Source organism: Lepidochelys kempii, chromosome 3, assembly GCF_965140285.1.
Source record: "Lepidochelys kempii isolate rLepKem1 chromosome 3, rLepKem1.hap1, whole genome shotgun sequence".
Lineage (NCBI taxonomy): Eukaryota > Metazoa > Chordata > Testudines > Cheloniidae > Lepidochelys > Lepidochelys kempii.
The window spans coordinates 116,419,907-116,437,067 of record NC_136382.1 but is presented as its reverse complement, the minus strand read 5'-3'; the positions used below and the strand labels follow the sequence as shown (position 1 = coordinate 116,437,067).

The window sequence follows — 17,161 nt, the reverse complement described above, 5'->3', positions numbered from 1 at the left end:
TGAGCTGCCCCTCCCTGAACACTGGAGAGCCAGTGGACATTAGTTCTCTGTATGGAAGCAGTATGAACTGACAGACTTTCCTATCACTTTCGCTCCTTTCACTCAGGCTGGAGGAGCAGAGAAGGAAAGCCTGCACTTGGAACAGAAGCTTTATGATAGCGTGTCAGCTACCTCTTCTTGGCTGGATGGTGTTGAAGAATGCTTATTTGTTGCTACAGCCCTGCTTCCAGAAGAGACAGAAACTTGCCTGTATAACCAGGAAGTAAGTATTTTTAGTTTTCCAATCAGGTTCTGTTTTGCTTTGTATCTTAGTGAGAAGTAAGACTCTAGAATAATAGTTTTGCATAACTGAATGCAACTGGAAAACTCCTTCCAGTTAAGACTTTGCCCTCATGAGGATAAGGGACTTCACAAAAGCAGATGTCAACAAATGTAGAGAATTGATAGGTAAGATGCTATGGGAAGGAAATCTAAGGGAAAAATGAGTTCAGGAGAGCTGGCAGCTCCTCAGAGACAGTATTACAGACACAACAGTAATCTATCCAGATGCGGAGGAGAAAGAGGAAGAACAGTAAGAGACCAGAATGACTGTATCAACAGCTCTTTAATGATCTAAAATCAGAAAGCAATAATACAAAAAGTAGAAAGAAGGACACATTGCTAAGGATGAGTACAAAAGAACAGCACAAGCATGTAGGGGCAAAATGAGTTGTACCTAGCAAGGGACATAAAAGGCAATAAGAAAATGTTCTAGAAATACCATAAGAGCAAGAGAAAGACAAAGGAGAGTGTAAGTCCAATACTTAGCGGGGAAGGAGAGTTAATAACAGATGACACAAAAAAGGCTGAAGTATTTAATGCCTATTGTTTTTCAGTCTTCATTGAAATGATTAACACAAATAATATTAACAACAAGGGGAAAGCAACACAAGCCAGAAGAGGGTAAGAACAGGTTAAAGAACATTTAGATTGACTAGATGTATTCAAGTTGGTGGTGCCTGGTGACATTACTCCTGTGTACTTAAGGAAGAGCCCAAGCAATCTTGGAACCATTGAGAACTCATAGAGGATGCGTGAGGTCTCAGAGGGCTGGAGAAAGGCAAAGAGAGTACATATGTTTAAAAAAGGGGGAGAAGGAGGACCTGGGAAATTATAGACAAGTCAGCCTAACTTTACTATCTGGAAAGATATTGGAACAAACTATTAAGCAATCAATGTGTAAGCTTCTAGAGGATAATAGGGTGATAAGCATTAACCAACATGGATTTGTCAAGAACAACTCATGCCAAACCAACCTTTTATTGTTACTAAAAAGATTTCCTGGGCTTTTAGGCATGGTTTTAAAGTCTATTGTGAATGAAGGGGTGGTAGTTACAGCAATACAGTAGGTCTATTTGTTAGTGTCTAATTCCAAAAATTGTTCTGTTCCATAAAAACTCCAGTCTCTTGCCAAAGATATCAAAGAGATGTCAGAAGAAATGGATAAGAACAAGAATTTGTTTTCTCAAGCATTTCCCGAGAACAGTGATAACAGGGATGTTATAGAGGAAACTTTGGACTGTCTACTAGGGAGACTGACCATGCTGGAGTCAGTAGTAAACCAGAGGTGCCATCAGATGAAAGAGAGACTTCAGCAAATACTCACATTCCAGGTAGGTTGCCAAGGAATTCTCTAGACCCTCCCCTATGTCGCATTATCTGTTGAAAGTTTTGGGGGGTTATTAGGTAATAGAATAAACGGGTAAATTTCCACATACAAGTGGAGTTTTAAGACAGGATTTCAATAGTGACTAGAGATGTTAAGTGCCTCAATTTTTTGGTGTCCAACTTGTGACACCTTAAATAAACCTGACGGTCAGAAAGCGTTGAGTACGCTCACTGTGGTGTCCATCTCAAGTTGAGTATCCAAAAATGGAAGCCTCCCCAAATCAATAGTCCCTTAAAAATTTGGGCCAAAGTTCCAACTCACGTTATTGTTAGCAGAATAGTTGTACATATAGTTCCCTGTGTGCTACCGTGAATGTTCATCCAATAATGCATGGCACATGTGTTTGGTATTACAATAACCAGCATCCTTTGACTACTATACTTAAAGGGGGAAAGAGCAACTATAGCTTTCAGATTTCTAAGGTACAAACAGCATACTGCTTTGTTGATAAGGTGGGATACAGTGCAAAATATATACCAAACATTAGCCTTGTTTTGATATCTACCTTCTCAACTTTGTTAACACCATCCCATTATCCTTTAACAGCTCCTACCTCAAGTGACCTCCAGTATTAAAAACTCTGTGTACATAATACCCTCACCCTTTATTCGCCTAGAAACTTTTGCAAACATCAGGGGGTTACTGCCATCTTCTCCCCTTTTCCTGCCACATAAAGCCTACACTGCCAGTCACTTCAGGAAGTTTCTTACAACTTCCTGAAGTGACTGGCAGTGTAGGCTTTATGTGGAACTTCCATCAACTGCTGTAAAATTGGTATATCCAATGCTGTCTGTCTGTCTTTAGATCAGAATCCCAAACTGAATGAGTATTTTTAAAGGATTTTCATAAAATTCAAGAGTGAAGTAAATACAGTATCTATTTTAGTCACATATGCCTCTGTTGTCTCATCTTTATCTTTATTCTACATATATTTGGAACTCTTCTCAACACACAGCCTGTTGTGTTTCTTTGTTTTAAACTCTAAAACCAATAGAGATGGTTTGCTCTGGCACAAATGAAACAAACACTAGCAACAAGTGTTAGGTGTAAAACGCCTAACTGTGGTAGAGAAAAGAGATCATAAGTGTATATTGTTGCAGTACCATAGGTACTATTGTATAAGAAGTCATCATATGAAAATAGGTTTCAGAGTAACAGCCGTGTTAGTCTGTATTCGCAAAAAGAAAAGGAGTACTTGTGGCACCTTAGAGACTAACCAATTTATTTGAGCATGAGCCCACGGTATGCATCCAATGAAGTGAGCTGTAGCTCACGAAAGCTCATGCTCAAATAAATTGGTTAGTCTCTAAGGTGCCACAAGTACTCCTTTTCTTCATATGAAAATAAAAATAAATCACCATTATTTTCTGCCTTTGCTAGGTGTCTTTGAAAATGTAGTGATGTTGCTCATACTTTCCGGTACTGTCAGCATACGTGGGATAAATATGTGAACAGAGAAGAAAGCACTAACAGTTGATTGAGGATAGTTCTGAAAAACAGCAAACAGATTAAAATGTAATTCTGCTCTGACAAATGACTCTGAAAATGGCAATATTGGGTTCCATGTTTGTTGTGTCCTGCTGACTTCCGTGTTAGATTTGCTCAGTTTACAGGCAAAAAGATCTTTTTCTATGAAAAAAAAATAAGAAGCTTGTTAGCTAAAATGAGCGATTAGAAGCATTTGAGCTGTATTTTATTCATTTTTGTTAAATAAGGCATTCTTAGAGGAAGTATGAATTCATGTTGTCAAATTGGAATGGAAGGGCCCACATGGTTTCTTTTTCTCTGAACATTACACTTGCATAATAGTTATTTCACCTTTTTTTGGAGTTGTCAACAATGTCCCGTGGTTTTAAAGCACTTTGTACATGTAACATCTAATTCAATACACAATAGATTGTATGCATTCGTGTGAATTATTCCCACTTTGAATACATACAAGTAACGTACCATGTTCTGAAAATTTAATCCATTATGTCAACAAGTGATGTACTCTTGTTTGGGAATAGACTAATGTTTAATTGATGTGAGTCATGATTGGCTATAATTTTTCTTTTTTAAAACTTCACTTGAACTTTATTGTCTCTTACAGAATGATCTAAAGCTACTGTTTACATCATTGGCTGATCACAAATACATAGTTCTGCAGAAACAAGCAGAGGCAGCTGAGCGACCTGAAACGGAACAAATGCAGGTATTATCAAATATCTATTATGAACAAGAAGAGCAGTGTGAGTATGGTGAATACAGAAAGATTTTCTGCTTGAGACTGAAATAGTCTCTGTAGGACAAGAACCAGGTGTGTGGGAGAGGAGGATGTTTATGGTGTGTACATTGTATGTGAAAATAAAATATGTGCATGTCCAAGAATGTACTTCTGACTTCTGAAAAATATTAAAAACTTCTAAAATAGAAGGGGCATGGAATACAGACACAGAAAACCCAGGCGGCTAAGGAGATTCATATAGAGAGCACCCAAAAGTGTGGTCATTTCAGTACAGGCAATTAGAAGGATAAGTCCTTGACCTACATCTCTTCAGTATACTTTGTCTTGCTGGTGCCTGATTAAAAACAAGTGGCATGTTTTGGTGCTCTGAGGTGTTTATATCCTGACCTCCACATTCTGTGTTTTTCAAACTGAGGAAAATGTGCTCTAGCAGGAAATGTGCACTGAATAATTAATCTCAACCTAGATATCTTTTGTCCCATGTTTTTGTTATTCCTGGTATTGAAAACAAACTTTGGTGAATGCAGTGTGCATCAAAGGCTACTTTCTGGCTTTTTTGTGATAGGAAACAGGTGGGAGCAGAGATGTAGTAACAAAGTGATTTGCTCGGGTACTACAGTGATGAGTACCTATATGCGAAATGAAATAAACAGACAGATTCTGGCAGTCACTCTGTCTTTGTTGGAGAAACCTAAACATAATGACTCAAAGTTCTTCAAAGTGTGGTTTTTGAAAAACTCATTGGGTTCTTGCTCCACCATCTGTTGCTTGATGCCAGCAGGTGGGTAGGGGTTAGACATTAGAAATCACACAACCTTACAGTGCAGGGAGTGTTTAGGTCTGTATTCTGACAGACTCATGCATGGTGTGCTGCATAGTTCCCGGTACCCCTTCCTCCTTAGCTTAACTACCCAAAAAGGGCAGTCAGAATTTAGTTCCCAATATATAGAACACAAGGAGGGAAACAAGTAGGCAAGGAAACAGGCTGAAATAGTATATTAGCTCAGCTGATAAACCATAGACCTTTTAATTTCTAATTTCATAGGGTCATGGATTCAAGCCCTGCACTGAATAAGTATAGTTTTAGGGCCCAATTCTGAAATCAGTAGAACTGCTCACATCCATAAGTGTTTGTAGGATTAGGTCCTAAAACTACACTCACTCAGTGTTACGAGAGGTCAAAGGGACTATGCATGTGAAATATTAATCACTTGTATAAATGGTTTCAGGAGAGAGGCCTTAAAAAAGAAGGCTGGCTTTATGGTTAAGGTACTATACTGGGTCTCAGGAGATCTGCTTGCTATTCCTGGCTCTGCCACAGACATTCTCTATGATCTTCAGCAGACATCTGGGGTGAGATTTCAAAAGGCATTGGCCTCACTGCTTCCGCTGAAGTCACTGGTAAAGCTTTCATTTACTTCAGTGAGAGAAGTTAGGCCATCACTGACAGTCTTGTAAATCCAACCCTTAGTCACTCGGTTCCCCATCTACAAAAGGGGGCTAAGTATGCATTCTTACCTGACAGCAGTGTTGGGACTCATAATGAGGACAATGGCCAAGCGCTTATCTTCTTCAGTGTTGCAACATCAGGGCCATTGTGAAGATAAATTGTTTGTAAGGTTCTCCAACGCCATTGTGATGAGTGTAGAGGAAAGCTTAATTTTAAAATGTGTTTAAATTACCAAACACACCTTGCGTGTTTCTAATATAAACAGTATATATTACTAATCAGTAGTACAGAACTAGAATCCAATTTTGTTTAAACAATTCAAGTATAACATTCAATGTATGTGATATAAAAGTGCCATGCTACAGTAAACCTTTAATCAAAAAATTATCTTGAATGTCTGTCTCTGCTTCCTGTGCTGTATTTCTTCAGGTTATTCAGTTTCCAGGGTTCTCAGTGAAACACGATGAGTACAAAATTCACTATTAAAAAAATGGGGACAGATTAATACTTCATATCTAAAACAGTTCAAGTAAATGGTAATACTGTAGTACAGGTAAAAGATTGTTCTTAGACCTTCTAGCTAAATGTTGCAATTCCTTGATACAGGCTATCCTACAGGCAGAAGATGGTCTGAAGGAATTAGATGCTGGAATCAGCAAATTAAAGAAGCGTGGGGACAAGCTACAGATTGACCAGCCTTCCATGCAAGAGCTATCTAAGCTCCAGGTATAGTTCCCTTCCAAAGAAAGGTACATTATAATAACTACCTACTGATATTGAGGATATCTGTAAACTGCCCTTATCTTTATTGTACATAGGGCAATTTACAAAAATATGTCTCAAAGCACTTCACTGTGTATAAAAGAGATTTATAATTTTCTCCATAACATCCTCCTTGTCCTTGTATTTAACACTTTTGTAGCATCACTGACCTCGATCCTGCAAATCCCTACATGCTTAACTTCCAGCTTATGTGCAGTCCCATTGGCCGCTCAGGTGAACAAAGTTAAGCATGTGCACGTTTGCTGTATATTGGCCTCTGTCCTTTCCAGAGCTCTATGACCTCTATTATGTTCTATCTGAATTTAATTATTTCAAAGAGATATGTATCTATTTTCTGTAACCTGTGTGTATCTTTACTGTTTATACAGTCTTGTCAACTAAAACTTGATGAACTAATGCAGCTTGCAGGACTATATATTAAGTATTCTTCAAAATAGCTATGCAGGGATAGCATATTCTAGAACTCGATTAGCTCTTCACTTGCAGGATCCTTTTGGGTGGGGAGACGAGGACAAAGACCTAGAAATCAGCAGGACTAACTCAGTGAAGTTAATATAACTATCATTAAAATGAGGTGATAGTAAATCTGAAGCAAAGGAAACAGCTAAACTAAACCTGGAGATTTATTAGCTCAACAAAACAGCCATAGAGTCACAAAACAAAAGACAGACTTTAATTGCTCATGTCCATGTACACTGAGATCTAGTTAGAGCCTGTGGTTCCTTAGCCTTCAGGAAGGTGAGAAATCAGTCTTTTTCCTCCAGTCATCCTGCCTGGGTACCTATGAACTACCCACTTTGACTTTTTTCTCTTATAGGAGCCTCTCCCAGCATGCATCCCTGCTAATTGTCCCTTTAACTCTGGGAGAGACAGCCATCTGCAGCCTTAGGGTAGTCATTTTGCCTCTCAGTACTTCAGAACGCAACTCTTTGGTTTCTAACTCCTCTTATAGTTGTGGAGCAGAAAGGGGTCATTTTAAATTGTTGGACATCAATTTTATTTTTAAAAATACTACAAAATAATTAGTCCAGAGAAACAATAAACCAGCTTCTATTAGTTGTTTCTCTTACTGCCAACTCATGGAGGTTTTCCTTGGGTTGCTTTCTTACTGAGTCATCTCTGTTGTTCTTAGCTGTCTGTGCTAGTTACATGTAAAGATGGACAGGATGAGTTGTGGAGTGGTTGCTTTTTGTGGCCGTAGGAATGCAGGGAATAGCCATAGTGCACACAAATCTTCTCTGCCAGGCAGCATTTGGTTACAGCACTTATGCCAGTTCTGCATTGGCCAGGAAGGTGCTCTCTCCATAGGGAAAATTCTAGGGGTCCTTTTCTGCTGATTGAAAGGGCTTGTCTTCACATACAGTGGAGCACCACTGTAGCGCTTCAGCGAAGACACGCCTTTTCCCGTCAGCATAGATAATCCCACCTCCCTGAGAGGCGGTAGCTATGGCAATGGGAGAAACTCTCCCATCGATCCTGTGCTGTCCACATGGGGGGTTCTGTCAGTATGACTGTGTTGCTCAGGGGTGTGGAGTTTTCACACCCCAATCGACATAGCTATACTAGTATAGGTCTGTAGTGTAGACCAGGCCTAAGGCCCCTTTACACTGCTAGAGCAGTGTAAATGGGTCTTGGTGTAATTGAGAATGAAGCCTAATGTGTCTGGGTGTGTCCTGGGTGTGTCCTTTCTCCAACTGCTCTCCTACTTAAGCAAGACCACTTCAGTTAACTTCATTCTTAAACACAGAATCTCAAGAGTGATGCAGTTCTCACCTGTTTTTCTCTTTAAACATTGAGCTGTTAATTTGCCAGTGAGTTAAGTGTGTCTTCAACGTGTGTTTACGCCCTCTTCAGGTTCCCAACTCAGATACTTAGGCCAGGACTACACTCCAGACCTATGTCAGTATAATTATGTCACTCAAGGGTGTGAAAAATCCACACCCCTGAATGACATGTTATACTGACCTTCCCCCCCACCCCCGTGTAGATAGCGCTATATCAGCAGGAGAGCTTCTCCCGCCAACATAGCTAGTGCCTCTCGGAGAGGTGGATTAACTCTCCCATTGGCGTAGTAGCATCTTCACTGAAGCACTATGGCGGCACAGAGAAGACTAGTTCTAATTATGGTGGCATAGTTTGAATATAGTGAGCACATTCAGTGTGTTGGCTTAAAAGTAATGTGTTCAGTAAAAGTGTGCATGAAATGAGGAATGCTGTTGTTGCTTGTCTCCCCCAAGGACATGTATGATGAACTGATGATGATCATTGGATCCAGACGCAGTGGGCTGAACCAGAATCTGGCCCTCCAGGGTCAGTATGAACGAGCTTTGCAGGACCTGGCTGACCTGATAGAAACTGGCCAAGAAAAGATGGCAGGTGACCAGAAAATTATTGTTGCTTCCACGAAGGAAGTCCAAATGCTACTAGACAAACACAAGGTAAAAACAACATGTGCATTTAAAAAAAACTGTTTATTTGAAGGCTAAGTAAAACTCTTATCTTGCACTCCACTAACTTCTGGCCATTCTATAGCCAGCCTTCACACCTGGAGGGGCATCAGGAATTTTGATGGTGATTTACTGCTGGTTTAGGATACATTGCAGTATTTTTTAACTAAATGGTGTTGAGTGTACCAACAGTGACTAGCTTGGATTTTTTGGCAAGTACTCTTGCAGTAAGTAAATTCCATATATGATGGTAGCCACTTTCTCACTCATCCTAGTTTATTCTGACTTTGAATAACAATGCTTTTGTGCTGGCTAGCAAATATGGAGAACTTGGGAATCTCTCTGGAATGCGTCATTGTACTCAGTATTATCTTATTGCTTGAAAGCAACCTATTGTCAGGAATGCACTGCAAACTTTAGAAAGAGAAAAGTAGCTTGATTTGTACACTGGTTAATTTTGTTTTCTTTAGGTAAGGTTTTGGTTTCCTACTAGCTTCCACAAACACAGGAAGATGTGGCTGCTTTGTACAACAAAACTTCTTACATTATTAGACCCAAATTCTTCTCTGATTATACATAATTGAAACCAGCTATGTCTCACAGGGTGTAAGTTAGGGCAGAATTTGTAGTTTAAAGATTAACTCTTTTTCTCCAGTGTTAATGAGCTTTTGTGTGGCGATTGGTGGGGAGCGAAGCTTAGCTAATTGTATGTCTCCCAATACTTATATGGCCTCCATCACAATAGTGTCGGAGCACCTTTGAGTTTGGCAATTTTTTTTATGGTGACTTGAGTCTAACTGGTACACTCTGATCTTTTTTTTTTTTTCTGGAATCCTTTCAGGAATATTTCCAGGGTCTGGAATCTCACATGATCCTGACAGAAACGCTGTTTAGAAAGATAAGCAGTTTTGCCCTCCTGAGGGAAACCCAGTCACATACGAAACAGATGGCACAAGCATCCGCTGTGTTAAAACAGGCTCACAAGCGGGGTGTTGAGCTGGAATACATTCTAGAGGTGAGGGGTTTCTCTGTTTTCTACTTCCTCTGTAATGATGCACTACTAGGGGTGCATCCCACCTGTACCTGCAGAGGGAGGGCAGTGTCGGTGAACCTTGGTCCCACTTGTCATATTTCCCTATGTTGGAATGGAGGATTATGCACAATCTCTGATGCTCACATATTGTGAAGCAATGAGAGCATCAGGTTCAGCAGCCAAACCATATTGTTAGTAGTATAGCATTTTCAAAGTTAAATGGACTTGACCCGTCAAGGAGGAGAAAATGTCATTTTCCAAGCAGAAGCCAGGTCTACGATTTGGATCACATGACTAAAAGCTGATCCTGAGTGTCTTTGACAAAGTTAACATTATATTATATATACACTGTGCATTTCCTTTGGAGCTGGAGAAATGCGGTTAGAGAAATTTACATAAAGGATGTAAATAATATTTTAAAATTTAGTTGTAAATAAAAACCTAGAAGTCAAAGGCAGTATTCACCATATACATGTATAAATTATTCGTGCAGACCTGGACACGCCTGGACAAGGACTATCAGGAACTGACCAGAGAGCTGGAGGCTGTTGAAAGTAGCATCCCTAGTGTTGGTTTGGTAGAGGAGACAGAAGAAAGGCTTACAGACCGGATCACGCTTTATCAGGTCAGTGGCAGCATGGGATTTTCAAACATGATGTACTTTTTGATCATCCATCATAAATCTCTTAACCATGGTAAAAGCTAGTAGTTTATGTCTGGGATTTCTACTAAATCCTACATTCTTGGTCTCATTTTATAGAAAGGTCTATTGATTTATTCTCTCTTGGCTTGTCTACACTACCACCGGATCGGCAGGCAGCAATCAATCCAGCGGGGGGTCGATTTATAGCGTCTAGTATAAATCGAAAAAAAAACCTGAAAAGTCATTTTTAATTAGAAATCCAATTTTTTTCATTTAGAAAATATATTAATTGAGTGTTTCAGCAATTTTGAATCTTTTTCAACATTTTTTTAAGTCGAGAACTTCGTAAAAACTGACCTTTTCCTGTGAACAGTGTGTTTCTACAAATTGATATTTTTTATGGGAAAACATCTCAGAAAATTCCCAACCATCTCCACCAATGAGCGGTTCAGTCTTCTATTCTTTCCCCCACAGCTCCATTATTTTTCCAGTCCTAACCTGCCAAGTTTATTGTGTTTCCCTACACAATACAGGCTATTGGCTTTTGTACAGGTTAATAGGAAATCTTGAGCAATGGCCTGTTTGTTATTTTTTCTGATGCTGGGGTCAGTTTGTGTGTGTTAATAGACCAGCCACTAATTTATTTTGTTGTCTTCTGTTTTCCTGACTTCTTTCATAGTTCAGAGTAAAATAATCCACATTACATAATGTGAAATACCAGCATACAAATCAGACTAATGAGCAGCTGTGTCACCCTTGCCTTGCAACGTTGGGTACCTTACAATGCCTTGCTGAAGTAGCTCCCACCTGGGCCACTCACAAACAGGCTTCCAGTCACACTTCGGTTACACTTTGGCTCTCCCCAGCCTTGGTTATGCTGCAGGATGACCCCAACATACATACATAACATTTAAGTCCATTATTCCTTAAAGGGAGTAATATGCCATTTTACTCTCTCAAATAGTTATTCAGACGCTTCCATTTAAACACACTGGATTAAATAAAACAGAAAACAAGTTTATTAACTACAGAGAGAGAGAGATTTTAAGTGAGTACAAGTAATGAGGCATAAAACTGAGAAATAGCTCCAAGAAAATAAAGTTCAGACATTTACTAATACCTAACTTGACAAACTATATCAGGTTCAAGCAAAGTATCTCACCACATGGTTTCAGCCATTTTACTGACCAAACCATGTAGGTCACAACCCCTCCCACAGAGTCCAACAAATGCTTCTCTTGTTGCTCCAGGTGCAGTGAATGCAATGGGAAGGGGAAAGAGAGAGGGGTCTCTTGGAGTGTTTGTCCCTCCTTTTTATAGTTTCAGTCTCTCTCTTGAAAAACAATTCCTGCTGGGCCCTAGGACACAAAGGGTCTTTGGAAGAATATTCCCTGCTGGCTTTTTCTCACCTCTTTGAGCTTTCTTTGTTTCCTTTCCTGCCTGATGACTCTATTTACTGCTTAAATGCAAATTAAGCAGAGCACACATTCCTTTATTTAGGGCAGACCTGTTTGCCAACCTCAGTTTGCGAAGGACTGTGGTGTTTGGAACATATGTTAATAACATCATGTAGGGAAATCTTATAACTCTACAAACAACGTTGCCACACACATTTTATCAGGACAGTACTGACCAGCAAATTATGCGTTTTCAAATGATACCCTACAAAGCATACCATGTACAAAAATTATTACAGTAGTATGCAGGATGAACATGGGGGTATATTCTGTCATACCCAGGCTCTCCTGTTGCCAAATATTTTTCTCTCTCTCTTTTTTTTTTAATGACCACATTCTCAGATTTCCCATCTCATGCTATTTAAGTTTGAAGTTTGCTATGAAAACTGTATGGCTGCCTTAGAATTTTTCAGGTTGCTCCCTGAGAATAAATGCTTTTGCAGGGACGGAGTGAAAATGGAAATTTTTTTTTTATCCTTCACTTTTCAGAGTAAATCCTTAAGATATCACTACCAGCTTTTCAAAGAGCAGATTATTTAAATGGCTCGATTTTCCATGTTTTCTTTTGACATGTCCAGGGTAGTATTGATAGGCACTCTGCCACCTGATTACATTAGAATTTGTCAGCATGAAAGAGAAAATAGAAATAGTCATGGAAATAAACTCATTGCAGGTGCCATTAGTAAGTATCAAACACCCCATGTCATGTTTGGTTACAGCATAATTTTTAAATGAGAAGGCATGATGCTTGAATTTATGCAGATGTATGAACATTTATGCAAACTTGCAATTCCTGTATTTTGTTAGCTGTTTGTTGGCAGGTAAATTAATCTCTTTCCTTCTCTCATATATCTATTATCAATCATTCCTTTCTGTATCTGAACCCATGTGTACAATTCTGTGCCCTCTGCCATTCTCTCCCTGTTGGACCTCAGGCACGTGAATGAACATACAGTCTTAGCTTCCTGTTGTAACACCATGACCTCTGGTGGTCCAATTCTCTCTTCTTTAACCTTCGCATGGCAGCATTCTTTCTCTTCCAAAAAGCGTCTGAATTAAGAAAGTCCTTGAAACAGGGAGGGAGTTTGCTATACCTCCAGCAAAAGGAAAATGGGGCATTGAGAAGCTACCGATCTGACTGTCTTTCCTGTCCTCTGTCATTACAGCGCCTGAAATCTAGCCTGACTGAATACCAGCCCAAGCTTTACCAGGTGTTGGATGATGGGAAGAGACTACTTTTTGCTATCAGCTGTTCAACTCTAGAAAGTCAACTGAACCAGTTAGGAGAGCACTGGTTAAACAACACCAGCAAAGTGACCAAGGAACTGCACAGACTGGAGACTATACTAAAGCACTGGACAAGGTAGTGCTAATGAAACTGAGGGATTGAGTGTCTGATCCTGTGCCATTAAAATCAAGGAGAGTTATGTTTTCAAAAACTTAGTTTATTTTTTAAAAACCACAGCAAATTAATACTAAAGTTGCACTTCCCAAACTTCCTACCTCTGCCCCCATATAGTGCCAACTGACTCTCTTCTCTGCATAAGAACTCTCAAAATTGTGTACCATATTATAATTTAATACATACCAATACATGTTTCTGATACTAAATGGGCTGATATGTCACTATAGTAATCTTTGCTTTTTCTGAGAGCTCTAACTCCATGATCTGTATGAACATTGTTGTATATGGAGGCACTCAAGCTCTGGGTCTAATGACCCTGGGCTAATTGGCTGGCTAATCGTCTTTCTCATCACAAACCACCATATCTCTTGGCATAATCAGCAATCTCTTAAAGAGAGACCATTATGGAATTATAGAACCCTGCCATTAAGATGTTGTGCATCTAACGGAGACATTTTGTGCCATTCACATTTGGTAGAATCAGCCCAGTGAAGAGTAGGGAAAGTTTGCCTCAGTATGTAGTTTGTCAAACCAGGAAAATATTCATAACTTTTGTAATTTGACTTTTATTCAGTAACTATCGGTCCTGGTTACCAGATCTCTGGTAGGGGAATCTGACAAAATAGGTTTCATCTGTCATCTTGCTTCTGGATGGAGGGTGGGGATTGCTAGAAAGTGGGGAAGTAGAAAGTACATTTCTGTAGCTGCATTTAACAGTTCTAATTTTAGGACATGACAATTAACCAAAAAGAATTTGAGCTGAGCCCCAGTTCTCTCCTACCAACTTTCATGACCGTATGATGTTTTTGAGGATTTTTAGAAGGGGAAGGAGATGTTCTTTGTAAAATCGTGCTTCCAGTGGAGATCCTCATTTGTTGAGAGACTACACTAGAGACAAGGGTTGGCAATGACAGTGTTTTTATCATTAACATCCCCACAGATATCAGAGTGAATCAGTTGAGCTGATTAATTGGTTACAATCGGCAAAGGACCAGCTGAAGTTGTGGACTCAGCAGTCAGTGACAGTCCCTCAAGAACTTGAAAAGGTGCGAGATCATCTGAATGCTTTTCTGGTAAGTCAGTTTAGGAACCTTAGGCACCTTTTCATCTCTTATTGCAAACAAATGGTCCCACTCTAATAAGGTTTATGCATATGTCATCAGCAAAACGTTGCACATGAAAAAATGTTCTCCTTGTCTGTGTGTGTAGACCGGCTGTACAATACCATGCTTGCTTTTTAAAACCCCCCTCAAATATCTGAATGTTAAACACTGTTAAATACAGAATGTCTGAGCAAAGTTACTAGAAAGTGCCCTTCATACTTCGTAACACCTATTGTATGTAGTGATTGTAGGCCTTGCTGGTTTTTATTCTGGTACAAAGATTTTGTACTTTTAATTAAAACAACAAAAAAAGAAATTTTAAGTCGTTTATATTTTCACCTAGACAAAAATGTAAGAGGCTACTGAATCCAATACATATTTTAAAAGATATTGTTTCTTTTTGAGTAGAGGAATAAAGTTAGCTCTAGTTGGTTAATATAACATATTTATCTCTGTGAAATTATGATCCTTTTACAGAAATTTTCAAAAGAGGTTGATGCCAAATCATCCCAGAAATCTTCTGTTTTAAGCACTGGGAACCAGCTCCTTCGGCTGAAGAAAGTGGATACAGCAGCATTGCGTGCAGGACTGTCTCAGATCGACAGCCAGTGGATAGAGTTACTTACACAAATTCCAGTAGTACAAGAAAAACTGCATCAGGTAGGGGAGAAGTTTACTGCTACTACAGCCTTTGATGTTCAGAGAAATATAGTGACTGAATTAAAAGCTTTTGCATTTGAAATATTTAAAGTGCAGCTGGGTGGCACAATGGATCAATAACATTGCCTTTTACTTAAGTTTTAAATTGTGACCAATTCAAGTTAAAATGTATTCTCCTCGTCATCTTTCTCATCACAAACCACCATATCTCTTGGCATAATCGGCAATCTCTTAAAGAGAGACCATGATTCCCCTCCAACCTCCTACACTTGGGCTGGGATAGAAGTTTTTACTAATGTGCAGTGGCAGAGTTCTGTGGCAAAACTTACACAATGTGTACCCCACCCTGTGTCTGACTCTAGTCAGTGCTAGGCGTCCTTTGCTTTCACAAACCCCAAGTGCAGTTGTAGTATTACATTTTATTTTACAAACTGAAGCAAAAAGCCTGAAGTGTTTTTAAACATATATATTTCTATATTTTTATTAGAACTTTATTACATGCATTTGCAAGAAACAGGGAGAGTCACTTTTGCATTTTGCAGTTTAGCCTTTTCGTAGCCTGTGGTCAGAAATGTCAGGTTAGGAGGGGTTTGTTTGTTAAGGGCTGTTGCTTGCCATATATATATATATATATATGCATTTGATTATGCCAAAATTGCATGGGCAGAGTTCAACTCTAGGAAAAACAAAAACAAGTATAGTAAAAGCTGATGCAGGCCTCATAGGGGAAACTGGATGTTTGAAGTAGGAAGTTTTACTTTAATACTTTTTCTTTGTTAACTTCAGTACTGTTGCACAGGGTATAATGGTCTCAGTGAAGAAGTTTTCTTCTATTATTTTCATTGATAGGTAAGGTATTATGGGTTCAAGCAGGTATAATTTTCACTATATAATGAGGAATACTGCTAGAACTGGTAATAGTGTACACACTGGAAAAAAGGAAAAAAAGTTTTAATTGTGCCCACTGTGTTAGATGACTGGTCATATGTGAAAAATAGTACCATATTGTAGCCTTCTGAAACTTCTCCTAATGCAGGTTATATACTTTTCTTTTTCTTAAGAAATAAAGAAGCAATCTAATAAAGAGCTATAAGCTGCCATCAGGGAGAATAATTTTCTTGTCCTTTTAAAAGAAAAGAAGAACTAAATTTAAGTTAAAAATGCTGCACCAAAAGCTGAAAATGACTTGTTTTTTAAGTAAAACAGCTCAGTTGCTTATCAAGGAAAGGAATCCAGTCTCCAAAATCCATTGAGAAATCAGCTGCCATAGGAGGAGGGCACAGAAGAGGCGAATCATTGCAGCAGACTTGCTCATCAGCCATTAACAAATAAAGAAGAGGGTAGAAGATATTGTCCGGGGACCCATGTATTTCTAGTACAATGAGGAATTAGTGTAGTTAGAGCTGATAATTGACAGGTTATTAAAATTCAGTAGTGGTATCTTCATAGGCTCATCCAGATGCCTACCTAAAGTGACAAATGGAAGTAAATCCAAAATTGCTTACCACTAGTGACTGTTTTAAAAAATATTACTTAAAATATGATTCTTTGCTTATATAGACACATTATACATTAATATGTACAGTTATATATGTAATATAATATACTTCCAAAAAGAACTTATACTTTAATAGTTCATAAACATCCAGAAAACCAGACCAAATGATCTGTTAAGTATGCAGAATAATGAAGACAGAGAAAAATAGAGTAGGCTTAATTAACAGAGCAAAGTGCTTTTATCCATTCTCTTGACAGTATGTCATTAATTGAAATCCTTTGCCTTTACAGCTTCAGATGGACAAGCTTCCTTCTCGTCATGCCATCACTGAACTCATGAGTTGGATTTCACTGATGGAAAATATCATTCAGGAGGATGAGGAGAATATTAAAAATGTAGTAGGACATAAAGCCGTTCAGGATTATCTACAGAAGTATAAGGTAATTAAGTGAGGATGGTTGGCAAATACATTAAATTTATTTTGTCAGATTCAGCGTACGAACTAAAGCTCTGTATTCTGTAACTTCACTACAAAGGCAAGGTGACATGCAAATAACTGATTTTTATTATGATTGAATTTTGTCCAAAGACCACAAAACATTTGGCAAATGTTGCATATTGATTTTTGAATTCTTTACACAGAAAGATCACCTACCTCTTAGATAGGAAGGTAACTGTTGTTTTCTAGCACCGAACAATGCTAGACAATGGTTTAGGCCAAATAGGAAAAATTCCTTATCCAAATTA

General features: G+C 38.8%; 1 protein-coding gene across 12 annotated transcripts in view; it reads left to right on the top strand.

Annotated features, from left to right (window-relative positions):
- The window catches only part of SYNE1 (spectrin repeat containing nuclear envelope protein 1), a 501,907-nt gene that overhangs the window by 383,145 nt on the left and 101,601 nt on the right, over nucleotides 1–17,161 (top strand). For all 12 annotated transcript variants that reach the window (XM_073337684.2, XM_073337695.2, XM_073337685.2 and 9 more), the window contains 11 exons: nucleotides 107–262; nucleotides 1,443–1,652; nucleotides 3,801–3,902; nucleotides 5,992–6,111; nucleotides 8,406–8,606; nucleotides 9,457–9,630; nucleotides 10,142–10,273; nucleotides 12,915–13,111; nucleotides 14,094–14,226; nucleotides 14,734–14,916; nucleotides 16,705–16,854. In XM_073337684.2, the coding sequence (XP_073193785.2) occupies nucleotides 107–262; nucleotides 1,443–1,652; nucleotides 3,801–3,902; nucleotides 5,992–6,111; nucleotides 8,406–8,606; nucleotides 9,457–9,630; nucleotides 10,142–10,273; nucleotides 12,915–13,111; nucleotides 14,094–14,226; nucleotides 14,734–14,916; nucleotides 16,705–16,854 (1,758 nt within the window). The remainder of the gene's footprint in view (nucleotides 1–106; nucleotides 263–1,442; nucleotides 1,653–3,800; nucleotides 3,903–5,991; nucleotides 6,112–8,405; nucleotides 8,607–9,456; nucleotides 9,631–10,141; nucleotides 10,274–12,914; nucleotides 13,112–14,093; nucleotides 14,227–14,733; nucleotides 14,917–16,704; nucleotides 16,855–17,161) is intronic.